Source organism: Chrysochloris asiatica, unplaced genomic scaffold (genome assembly GCF_000296735.1).
Source record: "Chrysochloris asiatica unplaced genomic scaffold, ChrAsi1.0 scaffold00011, whole genome shotgun sequence".
NCBI lineage: Eukaryota > Metazoa > Chordata > Mammalia > Afrosoricida > Chrysochloridae > Chrysochloris > Chrysochloris asiatica.
Window position 1 is genome coordinate 15066160 of NW_006408529.1, and position 19657 is coordinate 15085816.

Below are 19657 nucleotides of genomic sequence, written 5' to 3' on the forward strand. Positions count from 1 at the left end.
GTAGAATTCCCACTGAATAGTTTTCATCTTGTCTAGATGGGTCTGGTGAAAGGAGATGGGGATAAGATTCTTATGATTCAATAGTGAGTAATTGTTATCATGACTAAGTGTGACTGTCACAACTCTATAGGTAGAAGTTTTGTAACAAAAAGAGGGGAGCAGTTAATCTTGCAGTCCAGGAACAGAGGACCCTAAGACTATCAAAGAAGAAGAGCATGAGTGGAATGTGGGACCCTATTCAGAGAAGCAGCAACACCAGAGATGGAAGCAGAGATGAGAGTATGGAGAGAGAGAGCAGCTGAGGACTCTAGACTCATGGAAAGAGAAAGGCTGTGTGCTGGCAGCCAGGTGCTTGTGGCCAGGGGGCAGGCTTGCAGAATGTGTTCTTTGGTTGTTTAAATGATTATATATTCCTGATTGATTTTGTGTACATCCCCCCACACCACCAAAAAAAAGCAAAAGCAAAAAAGAAACAGAGGGAATAGAAGCAAATACTGTTAAATGATGATGCACAGAGAAGATTGTAATGATTGCAATGAAATGATGAGTGTAAAACTGATGTTCCTGCAAGTAAACTAAATACTCAATTCACAATAAAAACTTTTTTTTAAATGAAATTTTGCTTTATAATCAGAAAAAAAAGTAACGCTGCATAGAATTTTAAAAATAAGGGAAAAAAGGGAAGTCTTCATTTCAATATTTGTTCGCGTGAAAGCACATTTGTGTAGGTATTTATTTGAGTTGTAGTGCATTATTGTTCTGATAAAAACAAGGAAGACAGCAAGGTAGAAGGCGTGATGTGTTCATGAGTATAGGCCACCACATCTAAAAGGTGACTTTCTTGTCATGGTGAAGACCCCAGGAGGCAGCAGGGCCAGCTAGATGTCCTCTGCACTGTCAGTTCCTGAGGAGTTGAGGGGCTTTCTAGATGTGGAGATGGTGTAATAATGCAAGTCCAAAAGACTTGGGCCTAGACTCACTGAGAGACATGTTACGTATTTCACATTTTAAAAATGAATATAAAAAGAGCCAAGAGCCTCCAACAGCCAGAAAACTCAATCAGCAGAGCATCATACTTTAATTTGGAAGGTCCAAGGTTCAAGTCTTTGTTTATACCAACATAAAAATGTTACAAAAAGAACTGCCACTTCTCTCTAGTAGGGGGAAAACCCAAAATATAGCTTGCTGAGTGTTTCATTCAGCTATTGAAGATGATGGTTTTGAATTTACTACTCTAACCTAGAAGAACTCTGGTAGCATAGTGGTTACAAGTCGGGCTGCTAATCTCACAGTTAGCAGTTCGAAACTATCAGCAGTTCCCTGGGAGAAAGATGAGGTTTTCTGCTCCTGTAAAGATTTACAGCCTCAGAAACCCTATGCAGGATCGCTGTGAGTTGGAACTGACTCCATGGCACATAACCATCATCACCACCACTCTAACCTAGAGTGTCCACAGATCCCGAGAGGTTCCCAAGGTTCCACTGATATTGTTGTGATGTGTTTAGACTGGCAGCAGGGCAGAGATCGTTCCTGTGCATCATATTTGTTTTTTGATGATGTTGACAATCATAATGGTTAGATCGTTGTTGTTGTTCAGTGTCATTGAGTGGATTCCGACTCACTGTAACCCTGTATAGAGTTTCTGAGGGTTTGAACTGACGACCTTGAGGCTAGCAGTCCAGTGCTTATCCTATAGCTTCACAGGACTCCATTGTTTAGATGTTGGAGTTGTTGCAGTTGTTAGGTGCCATAGAGTTGGTTCTGACTCATAGCAACTTTGCACAACAGAACCAAACACTGCCCAGTCCTGCGCCATCCTCACAATTGTTGCTATGTTTGACCCCATCGCTGCTGTCAGTGTGCCAATCCATCTCATTGGGGGGTCTTCCTCTTTTTCACTGACCTCCACTTTATCAAACATGATGTCCTTCTCCAGGGACTGTTCCCTTCTGATAATACGCTTCTCTAAAGTTTTGAATCAATGAATTATTGTAAGTAAGCATCTCTAATATAAGTACCAATATCTGAAAGAGAAAAATACATTGGGCTAGAACTTAAACAAAATGAGTCCCATTGTAGCTCATGATCATATCCCTTATCTTGTAGCTTCTGGCTTAGAAAGGTTGAAATAAAAACTAAGTATACAATAAATCATAAAATTTGGGTAACATTTAGTTTCCAAAGTCTTGTGGCTCAAGATCTTGTGGGTTTATTATCTAGATGGCCTCCCTTGGGGATAGTTATCAGCATCTAATATTTATGAATGGAGTTCTGGTGTTATGCTGTAGGATAAGCTCTGGACTGCAAGGTCAGCGGTTCAAATCCACCAATCACTCCAGGAAACTCTATACAGGATTGTTATGAGTTGGAATGGACTCAATGGCACTTAACAACAACAATACTTTTGTATGCTTCTGGCACCTACCTTTCAAGGGTTAGCAATTGTGTCAGGCCATTGCCCATAGGACTTTTACCAGATCATGTGGAAAAAAGACAAATTTCCTCTGGACCTTAGAACCACTTTTTCCCTGAAAGCTGTTCCATGTCTTGATAGGGAAACACATGGGCGCTCAGGAATGTGCTGCTCAGATGGGTCAGGTTCTGCTGGCTCTCCTCCACAGAGGGGAGAAGGGGTTGCAAGGAAAGTCTTAACCTTGGAGAAAGAAAACATGATTCCAGAGTCCAGATTCTGGCATTGTGCAATTATATGATTTGGAGCAAATTGCCTTTCCGTGCCTGTTTTTCCCTTTGAAAAGTGATGTAAGCTTCAAATGTTAAGGTCTTTTCTAGCTCTGAAAGCACTGAGATTTGAAAGTGGCAGCTCATATCAGCCCATGTCAGCGTTTGTTGATGCTGTTAATTCCAGATTTTGTCAGTCTGTGTTGGCCTGTTTCAATGCCTGTCTTACCTAGAAATCAGCAGTCTTTGCTTGTCAAAATTCCTGCCACCACTCCTGACTATGGTAAGTATTTGTGTTCCTTATGACCAGGCTCCGGAATTAGAATTTTAATGGCTTTTATAAGCTTCAAATCATACTTAATACAATCTAAATTCCATAAAAGATTATTTTAAAGTAAAGCTAAAATAAGAACTTTTCCAGATAAACAAAATCTGAGGGAATTCATCAACAACAGACTGCACATCAAGAAATTCTAAGGAATGTTCTTCATGATTTAGTGAAAAAAGGAAAGACAAAAACAAGGGGAAAAAAAAAGGAAAGAATAGAGACATTTAGAAATGGTAAATATGTGTGTAAATATAAAAAGTTATATTTTCTTAATGTCATTAAAAACAAATAATTGTTTAAAGCAAAAATTATAGCAATGTTAAGGGGAACTAAGTTTCTTTAAGGATAATGGAAACATTTGGAACTAGATGATTGATAATTGCACAACATAATCAATGTAATTAATGTCACTGAATCACACATGCAAAAAATGTTGAAATGATAAATGCATGTGTGTGTGTGTGCTTACCACACACATAAAAAACAATAGCAGAAGAATTAAAGATAAGAAAGCAATAGCTTAAAAGACACAGGTAGAATATTTAAATTGCCACCACTAGTCAGTGTACTATTATGAAGCATTTTTGTTGTTGTTTTCATTTAATGAAGGGGAAAGAGTCAGGTGTGAAGAGTAAAATGTAAAGTGATAAGATATTAATTCACAGTTGACTTTACCAAAGATGCAATCCCCAGGGCGACCACTAAAAATAATACAAAAAGGTATAGCAAAAAAGCCAATGAAGAAAACAGAATGGAATACTAAAAATACTCAACCCAGAAGAAAGTAGGAAAAGATCATCAAAGGAATAATAACAGGTAAGATTGATAAAGAGTAAATACTTAGAGGCTTGACTTAAACCAAACTATGTCAGCAATTAAGTATTAGATGCAGTTGGCTAGATACGCCAAATAAAAGGTGAAAATAATCACACTGGATAAATAAGCAAGACTCAACTAGGGAGATTGGAATGCCAGGTGGATTTACCGTATCAGACCGACACACCCATGCTTGCATGCTCAGAGGAGTTTTACCATGACGTTGAGGAATGAATTTGTGAGTTGAGTCCCAGCATCCTTGAAGAGCTCTGGGGTTACTCTTTACTGTAGGTATTAAATTTCTGAGGGAAGCTGCTACCATCAACCTGGGATCCCTAAATGCAATGGAGATACTAGGATCTCAGGTTGACTGGGTACAAGTGGCAGCATGAAAAAACTGGATGTAGTTCACATAATGGGCAGTAAAGTCAAAGCAGCAATTCAAAATAGTCTGGCTCCCACAAACCTATGACATTGGCTAGTTGATAATAATATCTCTAGAAAAGGAACCCTGGTAGTATAGTGATTATACATTGGGCTGACCTCAAGGTCAGCAGTTCAAATCCACCAGCCGTTCCACAGGAGAAAGATGAGGCTTTCTGCTCCCATAAAGATTTACAGGCTAGAAACCCTATACAGAGTCGCTACAAGTAGGAACAGCAGCAGAAAAAATAGATGCAAAGATGTCAGTTCTTACTTGATCTGTGTAAGCATATGAGTGTTAGGTCAGATAAGTAGAAGCCTAACTTCTATTTTCTATCTATTTTTGTTTCTGCCATGCTGGGTCTGGGTAAGAAAAGAAAAATGGAATATAACCTAATTACCAAAATAGAGAATTATTGCCCTTCAATCAATTCCCAAGTTTGATTCTGTTTATAGACCCAAATTTCTTGAGAGAAAGGAAAGTCAGCTTCCTTGAAGAAGAAGAGTGCTATACTATCAAAAATTTACATTCTTAATCTTTCTCCAAATCTTCCCCAAAGAAGCTTATAGCTCTTTACTAGAAAAAGGGAAAGAATCAGACTTTTCAGGGATTACTGGACACTAGCTGTAAATTGACACTAAATAACACTGTGATCCACCAGTCAGCGTTGGAACTTCTGGAATTTTAGCTCAGGTTCACAGTGTGTCCAGTTTTTGTTGTTTTTAGATGTCTTCGAGTCGGCAGCAACTCATAGCAACTCTACGCACAACAGAAAGAAACACTGCCTGGTCCTGGGCCAATGTCACAATTGTTGTCATGCTTGAACCCATTGATGTTGCCACTTGGCCAATCTATCTCGCTGGGAGGTCTTCCTTTTTCTCTGACCCTCCACCTTACCAAATATGATATCCTTCTCCAGTGACTGGTCCTTCCTGACACTATATCCGAAGTATGAGAGACAAAGTTTGGCCATCCTGGCCTCCAAGGAATTCTCCGGAATCTGTCCTCTGGTTATTTCCCTAGTTCCAGGAGTCTTAATTGGGACAGACATGCTGACAGAATCCTCAAATTGGATTGGAGATAAGGGATGATACAAAAGTCAATAGAATAAAAGAGATAATAACAAATAAAATTAATAGACCCAGAAGTTGGTTCTTGAAAAGATTAATACAATGCATAAGTCTTTCACAAGACTGATCAACAAAGAAAAAAAGAGAAAACACAGATTAGCAATATCAGAAAGGAAAAATGGGATATTACCTATAGACTCTATAGACATAGTAAGTGTGAAAAAGAATATTGTCAGCACTTTCATACAAAAAAAAACTGATAAATTATATATAATGGGAAAATATTTTCAACTGTACCACTTACCAAAAGGGACACAAGAAATTGAAAATCTTAATACTTCTGTATCTGAAAGAAATTAAATTCATTAGCAAAAATCATTCTACTAATAAAATGTTAGGTTCAACAGGTTTCACTTACAAATTATAGCAAATACTTAAGGAAAAATACCATCAATCATATACCAACTCTTATTTATTTGTTTATTTATTAGTAGAAATCTACTGACATTTAAAGAGCAAATGTGTTGTAGGCATGCATCCAGGTGGGTGCAAGGGGTCTGTCTCCACCCAAGTAGAACTCAGAGGTGGCTCAAAGATCACCCAGGCCTGTGTCCTACAGGTACCAATTACCCTCTAGAACATCTCAGGGCTTGGTGTCCCATCGGGGCTGTGTACCTCCAACAGTGGGTTCTCGCTACCATCAGGGCACCTGTCCAGTCCTACTGTTGACATTTTCCTCCTGGCAACCTACCTCTAGGGGATGATTCGCTCCAGCCCAGCCTTGGGGACCAAAGAGGGGATTGGGTAGAAGAGGGACAGGAAGTGCCGTAAGTTCTGCCCCAGAATGATTGGAGACATGCAGATGAGTAGAGGAGGTTCAGGTGTTCCAAGACTTTCTGACCTGGCCCAGTGCACAGCTCAGAAAGCTGGGTTGTTAATGCCTCTGTGAACCCCAGAATGTTCTTCTGGTCTGAAACTGTGGGGAGAGGGTGGCTCTATTGGTGGGTGGGTGGGGGGGAGAAGGCAGGCCAAGCACAAGCATCTGAATAATCTCGCTGTAGGGGTGTGAGGCCTCAAGGATGAACTTCCTGGTGGGCTCTGGAGTTGAGTGAGGGTGATGAAGGGCAGTGCTGGGGGGCCCTGGAGCTCAGTCAGAGGGCCTGGCTCTGACTTTCTGCAGTTTCCAAAGAAGTACTTGGCCAGGCCACAGATAGACAAGAAGAGCAGGACCATCAGGAAAAAGATGCTAAAGATCCTCAAGGGATTGGAGATCTCATACTCTTTGCCACAGCTGTTACCACAGCATTTGAAGCCTTCAGGGCAAGTGAAGAAGAGACAGCATTTGGTTCCAGCCTTCCAATCTCTTTCTTGCAGGCCAGGAAACTGAACAGCAACATAGGTGGTTAGCACAGGACCCAGGGGTCTGACGTCACACAAACTCTTAGAAATTTTGTGGTAGTGAATTATCTAATATCTCTTCCAGCCATAGTCCATAATTCCCACTGAACAATGTTTCTGTCCTGATGGGTCTGCGTAAGAGAAGGTGGGAGAAGATACCCATAGGATGGCATGATCTGGCTGTTGATGGTAGTAGAGTTCATTGTAATTGTAAAAACTTGAACCCCTAGCATGGGTTTAAAATGAGCCATATCAGAAACAGGAGGAAAGAATCTCACTACCATTGAACCAGGAATTGAATGTGCCCTTTGGACCCCAAGCTCCCTGAACATTGAAACTCTTGGACCCAGGACAGAAAGCTTTGATGCTGAAGTAGGAGCAGAGGATCAACAGCAAAGGAATCAAGAACCAGAGCATGAGAGAGTAGTGGGCTTCCCAACCCATGAAGCAAGTAAAGCTGAGTGACTTTGTAGCGTTGGGTGCTGAGAGCATTAGGTCTGCTGACCCAGTGAGCTGGAGCCCAGTGCCTTCAGGCTGAGGTTTGTAGTGGAGTGGTGTGTCCTATGAGCATTTGCCATCAGCTGACTGGAGCAACCACACCCTGAGCATTTTTGACACCAAACTGTAATCTGTGAACTTCCTTAACAAACCCCATAACTGTGACTGAGGTGCCTTAGTTCTGTGTTTAGCCATTGCCTCAAATTATTGAACCCAGCTGAATAAGAGCATTGTGGGAGGAATGGTTGGAGCCTCATAGTTTTGCAGACAACTTCTTGACTACTCATTTTATATGCCCAGGAAAATTCTGATAGCAAATTCTGATAGAACTGGAAGAATAGAAATTCAAGACTAATGCTCGTCGTATATTTAGATGCAAAAATCCTTATTAAAATATTATCAAATAGAATATAGCCAAATAGATAATACCAGTGATTTAGGATTTAAAACTTAGTCATTGCAATTCACAATGCACATTACCAGAATAAAGAGGAAAAACATGATCAACTCAATAACAGCATTTCGCAAAATTCAAGAACCATTTATACTTTAAAAGAAAAACCTCTCAGCAAACTGCTGTTGTTGTCAGGTGCCATAGAGTTGGAACTGACTCATAGTGACCCCATGCACAGCAGAACAAAACAATGCCCGATCCTGGACCAACCTCACTACTGTTGCCACACTTGATGCCATCAATGATGCCACCTGCCCAATCCATCTCATTGGGGGTCTTCCTCTCTTTCTCTGACCCTCCATCTTACCCAGCATGACATCCTTCTCCAGCGACTGTTCCCTCCTGACAATATGTCCAAAGTATGAGAGACGAAGTTTAGCCATCTTGGTCTCCAAGGAGCACTCTGGCTGCACTTCTTCCAAAACAGATCTATTGGTTCTTTTGGCAGTCCATGGCACTTTTAGTATTCTCCTCCAATACCACATTCAATTCTACCATCTTCCTTATTCACTGTCCAACTTTCACATCCATATGAGGTTATTGAAAATACCATGGCTTGGGTCAGGTGCACCTTAGTCCTCAAGCTGACATCCTTGCTCTTCAACACTTTTTTTAAAAAGTTCCTGTGCAGAAGATTTGCCCAATGCAATACGTCATCTGATCTCTTGACTGCTACTTCCGCGAACGTTGATAGTTGATCCAAGAAGAATGAAGTCTTTGACAACTTCAATCTTTTCTCCATTGATAAGAATGTTGTTTATTGGTCCAGTGGTGAGGATTTTTATTTTCTTGACATTGAGATGCAATCCATACGTGAAGAGAGCAAAAAGTCATTAAGAAGACAAGAAAGAAGGAAAAGGTCAAAATGGATGTCAGAAGAGACTCTGAAACTTGCTCTCCAGCGTAGAGATGCTAAAGCAAATGGAAGAATTGAAGAGGTCCAAGAGCTGAACAGAAAACTCAGCAAACTAGGAAGAGAAAAAATAATTTCCCCAACTTGCCCCTGCAGAAAACCTGTAGTTAACATCATATTAAATTCGTGAAACATCTAAGGTTCCTCCTAAAATTAAAAATAAGGCAAATATTTTCACTTTCACTACTTACAGTCAACACTGTACCAGATGTCTCGTTCTTCATTGCTGTCCAGTCAGGTCCAACTCATTGTGACTCTGTATAGGGCTTCTGGTAGCGTAGTGGTTACGAATCGGGCTGCGAACCGGAAGGTCAGCAGTTCAAAACTACCAGCTGCTCCGCAGGAGAAAGATGAGGCAATCTGCTTCCGTAAAGATGTACAGCCTTGGAAACCCTGTACAGGGTCGCTATGGGTCTAAACCGACTCGACGGCACTTAACAACAACAACAATAGGGCTTCCGAGGTTATGAATCTTTGCAGTAGCAGATAGCCTCATCTTTTTCCCATGAAGTGTCTGGTGGGCTCAAACCACCAACCTTGAAGTTAGCAATCCAGTGCTTATCTTACAGAGCCAACGTACTTCTACTAGAAGTCCTAGCCAATGCAAAAAATCATTGAAACAAAATAGAAAGGTATAACTATTGGAAAGAAAGTAAAATGTATTTGCAGGCAAAATATTATGTAAAAAAGTCTTTATAAAGGAGCCCTGATGGTACAAATGGCTAAGTGCTAGACTACTAACCCAAATGTTGGCAATTTGAACACACCCAATGACTCTTCAGTTTAGCAATTTGTGTCCATTAAAAATTACAGTCAAGAAAACTTTGAGACAGTTCTAATTCTGTCATCTATAGTCACTCTGTGTTGGAATTACCATGATGGTACTCAACAGTCTATAAAAAGCTACTCAAATTTTATATTTTAAAGTTGTACATTCCACTGTATCTACATTTTATCTCAAAACATATAAACACAAAAAAATAGAAATGAAAAAAGGGACCCCTTCCCCACCATCTCCTGGATGATCCCTCAGGCGTCATTCCAACTCTTACAAACGTATCTGCCGGGGGCCAGTCCCAACACTTTTATTAGGGGGGTTCTTGGAGGGATGCATGGTATCGGCGAAGAAATGACAAAATCAATGGGTCTCAATGAATGGTGAATCTTCTTCTCTCACATTTTATTTCTTCTCTTTTCCCTTTTTTTTTTTCTTTTTTTTTTTTCAGATTCTCAAACAGCTTTTACACTTCTGTATACCATGAATCTATTGGTCATTCTTTTCAAAGTAGTGGTCTAAATCATACATATTAATCATTTCAATATAGAACATCAAGAGCATCAAAATCTTCCTTGTTCCCCTTTACGTAGTTAGACAATATCTGATTTCTGTAGGCAAACCTCATTGCTCTAAAAATGTCACATTAACCTTAAAACATAATTCTAAATCTTAACTCCTATTTTTACCTTCATCTATTATTTTCTATAGATTCATTAATCACAACATGTACCTAAACATTATTTGCTATGGTAACTGACAACACAGTTGTTTCTCATGATTGATTAAACAAGAAAAACAAGAAGCATTTAAAGTTTTGTAGTTAAGAAGAAACGGAACAACTTCCTTATAAAAACTTCTCTATACAAAACATCTAGTTAAATTTCTGCTTATGATCTATTACTATTCCCTTAGCTCTAAATTGCATTTTTGGCTAATTTTCTAGAAGTCTTGATGTCCCTGACTGAAACTACATGGAATGTTGAATGTAATCTTAAACTTGGACTGGCAAAAACTTTAGCTGGTTTTTCCTAGTGGTGAAACTTATTGTTAGTGTGAAAGTATTCTTTAGGACTACGCATGGTTGAATATGGTGTGAAGGTGCCTAAAAACAAGTTTCAAATCTTTAATATAGTTCTTACTAAGATTCTACTGAAAACTTTTTTATAAAATCAAAAAAATTAAAAATAAGCTGATTAAAACAAAGAGACAGAAACTGCAAAGTCCCCACATGAGATCCCTCTTGGGGCCTTGCCTTCTAAGGGGAGACCCATTGTGGCCTTGCTTAACAATGAGCCCTTCATGCTTAGGGTCCTCCACCACTTTATCCCTTGGTGACATGGCCTATGCCAAACTACAAAGCCAGCAAGGTCCCCGCATGAAATCTCCTGTTGAGGCTCTGCCAAATCAATGAGGCACCCATTGCTGCTCTGCAGTACAATGGGCTTTCTTCATGCATAGGGTCTCCTGCTGCTCTGTGTTGTTGCAATGTGTTTGTGATCAGAGCCATCATGGCCCCTACCTGTAATATGATCATTGAAGAGTTCTACTAAAAACTTCTATAATAAAATCAAGAAAAATAAAAAATGATTTATTCATAAAAGGAAAAGACAGAGACTGCAAGTCCCCCGCATGAGGTTCCCCCTGGAGCTTTGCCAACCAGGGAGACACTCAATTGTTGCTTTGCTAAAACAATGAGCTTTTCATGCTCAGGGTTTCTCGCCATTCTGTTCCTCTATGACAGAGCTTCTGATGTTGTTGCAATGTTTTTCTTATCAGAGCCATCATGACCCCTGCCATGTAGCCAATATACATGTCATAAAGGATATGCTCTTACTGAACCTGCTCCACATGCAGGCTGTGTCCAGGTTCTGCTCTAAATGTCATGTTCTAGATGAATCATTTCTGCATGTGTGTGAAGCATAGATTGAAGCAGACCTTTATAATGTGGCTTCAGTAATCTGGATGAGAAATAATGAGAACCTCAGTCGTCAGGGCAGTGATTACACAGATGAAAAGGAAGAAGTAGCTTGGAAAAACAAAGTTGAAATAAGTTTGCAAGGAAAAGGTAGGCTGGTGAGATTGTGCTCTTATCTGCAAGTGTGCTTTAAAGGTCCACAGGTTCAAACCGACTTTTCAGTCCAGAGCATTAACCCACAGTGGCACACCAGGACTCCATCTTAATATATTTAGGGATGCACCAGAAATCCTATAAGGGGTTGCTATGGATCGGAACCAACTCTACAGCGCTTAACAACAACAATTCTATATTGTACAGTGGTGGTGCTAGCTGTGTGCCATGGAGTCAGTTCCAACTCATAGCAACCCTGCACAGGGTTTCAGAGGTTGTAAATCTTTACGGGAGCAGAACACCTCATCTTTCTCCCACGGAACAGCTGGTAATTTCGAACTGCTGACCTTGTGGTTTGCAGCCCGATTTGTAACCACTATGCTATCAGAGCTCCTTATATAGTACAGTAGTAAATTATAAAGAAAATCAGTGATGAGAATAAAAGTTAGGAGAGTGGTTACTTTTGTGAGAGGGGAAGGAGTTAGTGATTGGGAAGGGATTCAAAGGAATTTCTGGAAGAGTAAAGATGCTTTATTTCTAGACTTGGATGGTGGTTCCCATTATAACTAAGAGTGGCCAATAATAAGATGTGAACAGAAGTCATTGGGTAGAGCTTTCAGGAATTCCTAAAGGGATCTGACTTATCTAGGGAATACCCTTTATACTCTTCTCCCTATCCTCCTACCAGACTAACTTCAAAGTGATGACTAGAGCTCCAACAGGTATTTAGGGCCATCCCATGACCTTGCAGATAAAGTCATGCTAAAGATGATGGTCAGGAAAACAGAAGGACATTGGTGAGTATGGAGCTTCTTGATCAGCCCTGAACTAGGACTTATTTTACTTGAGAGAGAAATAACTCTATCTCTTATTTAAATTACTATTAGGGTTCTCTGAAAGGCAGCCAAATCTAGTTCTGATCGTTTGCAGCTAGTTTAGAAATTTAATATCCAAGGTAGGATTGCTCCCATGAAGGAATAAAATGATGGACTCATTGAACTGAAACTGCAACCTGGTGACTTCTCCCGTAGCATTTATTTTTAATAATGTATGAGGCGGAGAAATTATGTGTTGGCTAAGTTAATTGGTCCTTTCTATTTCAAACATTAAGTCACATTCATAACACACTTCTGTTCAAAATATTACAAGAGTTCCTCATGTCACTCAGGATAGAGACCAGAGTCTTTGCTGTGATCAGTCACACCCAACACTACCTGGACTCCTGCACCAATGGACTATGGCTGCTAGAACACGTTACCACAAACAGACAACTTAAAACCATAAAAATATTTTATCTCGCAGGTTAGAAATCTGAAACCAAAGTGTTGACAGAGTTGGTTCTTTCTGGGCACCCTGGGGGAGAATCTATTTCATGTCTGTCTCCTCGTTTCTGATGGTTGTCAACAACCCTTGGTATTCTTTGGTTTGTAGATGTATCACTCCCATCTCTGTCTCTATCTTCACATACTCTTCTCCTTTGTAGCTCCCCATCTTCTCTTTTCAAATATCTCTCTGCCTCTTATAAGAATCCTTGTCATTGGTATAGGATTCTCATAGTTAACTCAGGTTGACCCCATCATTTCAGGATCCTTAACTTCATTATATTCACAGATTCTAGAAATAAAGACATAGGCATATCATGTTGGAAGCTACTATTCAACCCACTATATGTGGTTGTCAAAACATTTGAATAGCACCCAAGCCACTCAGAACCATAATATTCTAGGTTCAAACTCACTTTCTTTCCATACTTTTAAATACAACTGTTTTAGGAGTCCTGGAATGGTGCTGTAGGATGAGCAACTGGGCTGCTAACTGTAAGGTCAGTCATTCAAACCCACCAGCGGCTCTTCAGAAATACTATACAGGATTTCCTTGAGTTGAAATGGACCCCACAGCAATTAACAATATCTTCTTGAAGTCAGTGTTACTAAAAAGACTAGTCCATTTTCAAGAGAGGGATTAAACTCCATCTTTTGGAGGATGAAGTATCTGTTATATTATTTGGAGTTTTTCTATAAGAAAAACTTGTCTCTTCTCCTCTATTTATTTCTTGTTGAGCCCAATGAGAGAGTCCTGTTGTAGCACTGTAGGATAAACATTGGACTGCAATCCAAAAGGTCAGTGGTTCAAACCCACTGGTCACTCCTCAGAAACCCTATATAGGGTAGCTATGAATCAGATCAAACTCAAAGGCACTTAACAACAACAACAAGCCCAGTCAACCCCTACACTGTCTAGCCTTCCATTACCTATCACCTCCTTCTTAACTAGCCTCCCTTCCTCATGTGTCCTAGTTATATGAACCTCCTTGCTCATGATACATCACACCAGGCATTCCCTTGCCTCTGGACCTTTGTACTGGCTACTACCTATGACTGAAAGTGCTGATGTATATCCACATGGCTGATATCTACCCCTGATACCCACATAGCTCCCTCATATCATTTAGAAAATGCCATCTTCTCAAAGAGCTTCTCTCTCTCTCATCCTATCAAAAATTGCAACTATATCTCTAAACCCTTGCAAAGCTTGTAATGTTTTTTTTTTTCTTAATTTGTAATAGAACTTATAATCTGCTAACACAGGCATACTGCATAATAAGCACTGGACTGTTAACTGCCAGGTTGGTGCTTCAAATACACCAGCTGCTCCTCAGACACACTATATAGGGTCAGTATGAATTGGAACTGCTCTATGTCACTTAACAACACATTCATATAGTTTACTTATTCATTTTCTTATTTATATTCTATCCTTATTTCTGGATATAATGTCAGCTCAGAGACAGCAAATATCTTTGTTTTATTCATAGATTTCAAACAGCTAAAGCAGAGGCCTGGTGCGATGCTATAGGATAAGCACTGGGCTGGTAACAGCAAGTTTGTAGTTGAAGCCCACCAAGCAGTCTTAGGAACACTATATAGAGGCCTTAAGAGTCAGAATCGATTCGACAGCACACAACAACAATAGAACAGAGCCTGGAGCATAGTGTTGGTGGTGGTGTGTCATGGAGTCAGTTCCAATTCATTGCGACCTGAATAAGGTTTCTAAGGTTATATAATTCTTTATGGGAGCAGAAAGCCACATCTTTCTCCTGCGGAGACGTCCATAATTATTTATTGAGTAAATGAATCTATTAAGGGAACCAAGATCTTTGATATCCAGTGGAATATAGTAGGGTGACCAACTTGTAGTCTGACCTCACTTCTTCATTATCAGGTTGTTTGATAAGTGTCATTGAGCCACAGCAAACGTGTATAGGTTTCTGAGGAGTGGCTGATAGGTTTGAACCACCAACTTGTGGTTAGCAGTCAGTGCTTATCCCACAGCATCACACCAGGACTCCTCACTCCCAGGTAGTATATTGAGATGAAGGCACATCTTGAGCTATATTCTGTCAATGGAGCAGCCATTTATTAGTAAGTAAACTAAAGACAGTTGCATACCTATTCTCATAAGCTTGGCGAGATTGTCTTTCTCTACATGAACTTTGAGATCAACCAACCTTCAGGTAAGAACTGTTGATGGTGTTTTCTGTTACTTGGGGTATACCAGCGTTCACAAGTTCTAGACCTGACTGGCACCTATAGATGTCTTATAAGAAGCTGATACCTCAACTATGCAAAGCACTGAAGCCCATTCCACATTTTTTTTTCAGGTGCCCACATATCTTAAGCACTGCCATTTTATCTTTATGTAATTAATTCTAAATTACTGTATGCTCCTTATTGAACTGACTCTGTAGATTTTAATAAACTGTATAGCAACTTCTGATTATGAATTTCTATTCAAATGCTTGTTGTTGTAGGTGCCAGAGAATGGTACTGACTCATAGCAACCGTATGCACACAAAAAGACAGACTGCCCGGTCCTGGGCCACAATCATTGGTATGCCTGAGCCCTTCGCTGCCACCACTGTGCCAAGCCATCTCGTTGGGGTCTTCCTCTTTTCCTCCAACCCTCCACTTTACCAAGCATGATATCCTTCTCCAGTGACTAGTCAGTCCCCTCTAAGAATATGTCTGAAGTATAAGAGATAAAGTCTGGCCGTCCTGGCTTTCAAAGAGCACTCTGGCTGTATTCTTTCAACACAGATTTGTTTGTTCCTTTGGCAGTCCATGTACTTTCAATATTCTCCTCCAACACCATAATTCAAATGCATTAATTCTTCTATGGCCTTCCTTATTCACTGTCCAGCTTTTGATGCATATGAGGTTACAGTAAATACCATGGCTTGGGTCAGGAGCACATTAGTCCTCAAGCTGACTTTTATGCTGTTTAACACTTTAAAGAGGCCTTGTGCAGCAGATTTGCCTAATGCAATACGTCATTTTATTTCTTGCCTGCTGCTTCCATAAGTGTTGATGGTTCATCTGAGCAAAATGAAATCTTTGACAACTTCAATCTTTTCTCCATTTATATAGATGTTGTTTATTGGGGTGAGGATTTTTGTTTTCTTTACGTTGAGATGAAATCCATACCAAAGGCCGTGCTCTTTGATTTTCATCAGTAAATATTTTAAGTCCTCTTCACTTTCAGCAAGCAAGGTTGTATCATCTGCATATTTCAGATTGTTAATGAGCCTTCCTGCAATCCAGATGCCAAGTTTTTCTTCATATAACCCAGTTTCTCGGATTATTGGCTCAGCATACAGGTTGAATAAGTATGGTGAAAGAATGCAACCCTGGCGCACATCTTTTCTAATTTTTAACCATTCGGTGTTTCCATGTTCTGTTCAAACAACCACCTCTTGGTCCATGTACATATTCCTCATGAGCACAATGAAGTGTTCCGGAATACTCATACTTCGCAATGTTGTCCATAGCTTGTCATGATCCACACAATCAAAAGCCTTTGCATAGTCAATAAAACACAGATAAACATCTTTCTGGTATACTCTGCTTTCAGCCAAGATCCATCGGACATCAGCAATGATATCCCTCATTCCACATCCTCTTCTGAATCCAGCTTGAACCTCTGGGGGTTCTCTGTCAATGTATGCTTGCAATCATTTCTGTATTGCCTTTAGTAAAACTTTACTCGCATGGGCTATCAATAATATGCCCGATGATTTCTGCATTCCGTTGGGTCACCTCTCTTTGGAATAGACACAAACACAAATCTCTTTCAGTCAGTTGACCAGGCGGTTTTCTTGCAAATTTCTTGGCAGAGATGAGTGAGTATCTCCAGTGCTACATCAGTTTGTTGAAAGATTTCAATCTGTATTCCATCAATTCTTGGTACCTTGTTGTTTGCTAGTTCCTTCAATGTACCTTGGACTTATTTGTTCAGGATCATTGGTTCTTGATCATATGCTTCCTCTTGAAAATATTGAACATTGACCATATCTTTTTGGTACAGTCACACTGAGGATTCCTTCCATCTCCTTTTGATGCTTTCTGCATCATTCAATATTTTGCCAAGAGAAACCTTCACTATTGCAAGTCAAGGTTTGAACTTTTTCTGCAGTTCCCTCAGCTTGAGAAATGCTGAGTGTGTTCTTCCCTTTTGGTTTTCTAACTCCAGGTCTTTGCACATTTCATATAATATTTGACTTTGTCTTCTCCAGCTGACCTTTGAAATTTTCTCTTCAGCTCTTATGTCCCTTCACTTCTTCCATTTGTATTAGCGTCTCCATGCTGGAGAGCAAGTTTCAGTCTCTTCTGACATCTATTTTGGTATTTTCCTTCTTATGACCTTTTGCTTTCTTCCTGTATGATGTTCTTGATGTCATCCCACAACTCTTCTGGCCTTTGATCATTTGGTCTCTAATGCATCAAATCTTCTCTTCAGATGACCTGTAAATTCAGGTGAGATATATTCAAGGTCATATTTTGGCTTTTGTGGACTTGTTTTAATTTTCTTCAGCTTTAGCCTGAATTTCCATATGAACAATGTCTATTTCACAGACTGCCCCTGGCCTTGTTTTGGCTGATGATATGGAGCTTTTCATTATCTCTTTCCACAGATGTAGTCAATATTATTTCTTTGTGTTCCCTCTGAAGTCCATGTGTATGGTCATCTTTTCTATTGTTTAAAAAAGGTATTTGCAATGAGGAAGTGATTGGTCTTGCAAAATTCTATCATGTGATCTCCAGCATCATTTCTATCATCAAAGCTATATTTTCCATCCATTATCCTTCCTCTTTGTTTCCAATCCTTTTGTATTCCAATCACCAGTAATTATCAGTAAATCTTATTTACATGTTTGATCAATTTCAGATTGAAGAAATTGGTAGAATTCTTTAATTTCATCATCACTGACTTTGATGATTGGTGAGTAAATTTGAATAATAGTAGTATTAAGTGGTCTTCCGTATAGGTGTGTAGATATTATCCTATCACAGACAACATTGGATCTCATGACAAATCTTGATATGTTCTTTTTGATAATGAATGTGACACCATTTTTCTTCAATTTGTCATTCCTGGCATAGTAAACCATGAGATTGTCAGATTCAAAATGGCCAATACCAGTCCATTTCAGTTCACCGATGTCTAGGATATCGATCTTTGTGCATTCCATTTCATTTTTGACAATTTCCAATTTGCCTAGATTTATACTTTGTACGGAGTCCTTGTACGGCACTGTGGGTTAATGCACCAGACTGCAAAGCCATTTAAACTGCAAGGTCAGCAGTTCAAGCTCACAAGCTGCTCCTTGAAAATTTTATACAGGGTTGGAAATGACTCGATGGCACATAACAACAACATACTTTGTACATTCTATGTTTTGATCATTAAGGGATGTTTACAGCTGTTTCTCTTCATTTTGCATTGTGCCCCATCATCAAATGAAGGTCTGAGGACTTTACTCCATTCACATCATCAAGGTCAACTCTATTTTGAAGAGGCAGCTCTTCCCTAGTCACATTTTGAGTACCTTCCAACCTAAGGGGCTCATCTTCCAGCCCTATATCTGACAATATTCTGATTCTCTTCATCATGTTTCAATATTCAATAATATGATACTGACAGTGTTCCATTGCTATTCATAAAATTTTCAATGACTAAATTTTTGGACGTAGTTCGTCACTCCTTCTTCCTAGTCTGTCTTCATCTGGAAGCTCATCTAAAATCTGTCTACCATGGGTGACTGTGCTGGTATTTAAGATACCTGTGGCATAGCTTTCAGAATTACAGCAACTCACAAGCTACCACAGTACAACAAACTGACAGACAAGTGGTCTTAGGTAGTTGATATTTAAAATGCTTAAAACTTCTGAGATGAAAGTTAATTCATGCACACATGTAGGTTACCCTCTGTGTTCTGAAGTATATTAAGTACTTTACCTCATGGATACTACACCACTTTTGTACTATTATTTTGTAGTCAGTGTTATTATTGTTTAATTTTTTATATGTACTAGTAATGCTATTTTCATATGTTTTTACTGATGGAGCTAATGTTACTACTGAAAAGAAAGTGTGCCTGAAAATTCAATAACTGAAATATAAATGATATATGCTAAAATACTATGCAGATGGTCACATAACTATCATGGTATGCCAGACTGCTAATTTTAAGGTGAGATAACACTAAAAAATATCAGAGTTAAAAGTAAAAGAGAATGAAAACAAAAAACCCACTGCCAGAGAGCCAATTCAGACTCATAGCAACACTATATAATGTTTCCTAGGCTATATGAATCTTTATGAGAGCAGAAAGCCTCATCTTTCTCCCGTGGAACTACTGGTGAGTTTAAACTTCTACCTTGTGATTAGCAGTCCAATGCATATCCTACAAAGCCATCTGGGTTCCTTAAAAAGAATCAAAGACAGTATTAAAGAAGATGCATGCAACAATCATTCCAGATTTATGAAAACTGATTTATATGTATTCCTATCTGGAGAACAGTCTTCATTTATTCATATTTTATATCAAAAAAGTTTTCCAAAAACATGCTCCCCAGTGCAAGTGAGTAGGTTTACATAAATACCAAGTGGAATCTTTAGAAACAGCCTAGCAGACTCCTAGTTTCATGTTTTTTAGTTGAATTGCTATTTTATAGTGGGAAGCAGGGGTCTCATGACGTACTGTCTTTACTGCTATCAACAATCATTGCATGGAACCAGACTTTAGGGAGTGCCCTATGCCCAAGACCCACCACCACCAAAACCAGGTCAATTGTTGTTGTTGTTGTTGTTAGGTGCCATCGAGTCGGTACCAACTCATAGCAACCTTATGCACAGCAGAATGAAACACTGCCTGATCCTGGGCCAACCTC

At 39.5% G+C, this 19657-nt stretch overlaps 1 protein-coding gene across 1 annotated transcript; it reads right to left on the reverse strand.

Moving 5' to 3' along the window:
• Positions 1-6235: 6235 nt before the first annotated feature.
• LOC102836243 (transmembrane protein 92-like) lies at positions 6236-9694 on the reverse strand. The gene is made up of 2 exons (XM_006834503.1): positions 9633-9694; positions 6236-6740 (listed from the first exon to the last, which is right to left on the reverse strand). Exons 1-2 carry the CDS (start codon positions 9692-9694, stop codon positions 6236-6238), a joined length of 567 nt encoding a protein of 188 aa, XP_006834566.1.
• Between the last annotated feature and the right edge of the window lie 9963 nt (positions 9695-19657).

Bases quoted from the DNA above. Each gene is read 5' to 3' on its own strand.
- LOC102836243 (XM_006834503.1), bottom strand. From the start codon at position 9,694: ATGCATCCCTCCAAGAACCCCCCTAATAAAAGTGTTGGGACTGGCCCC. The intron at 6,741-9,632 runs GTAAGAGTTGGA...GTGTGACGTCAG, and splicing joins GGCCCCCGGCAGATACGTTT to ACCCCTGGGTCCTGTGCTAA.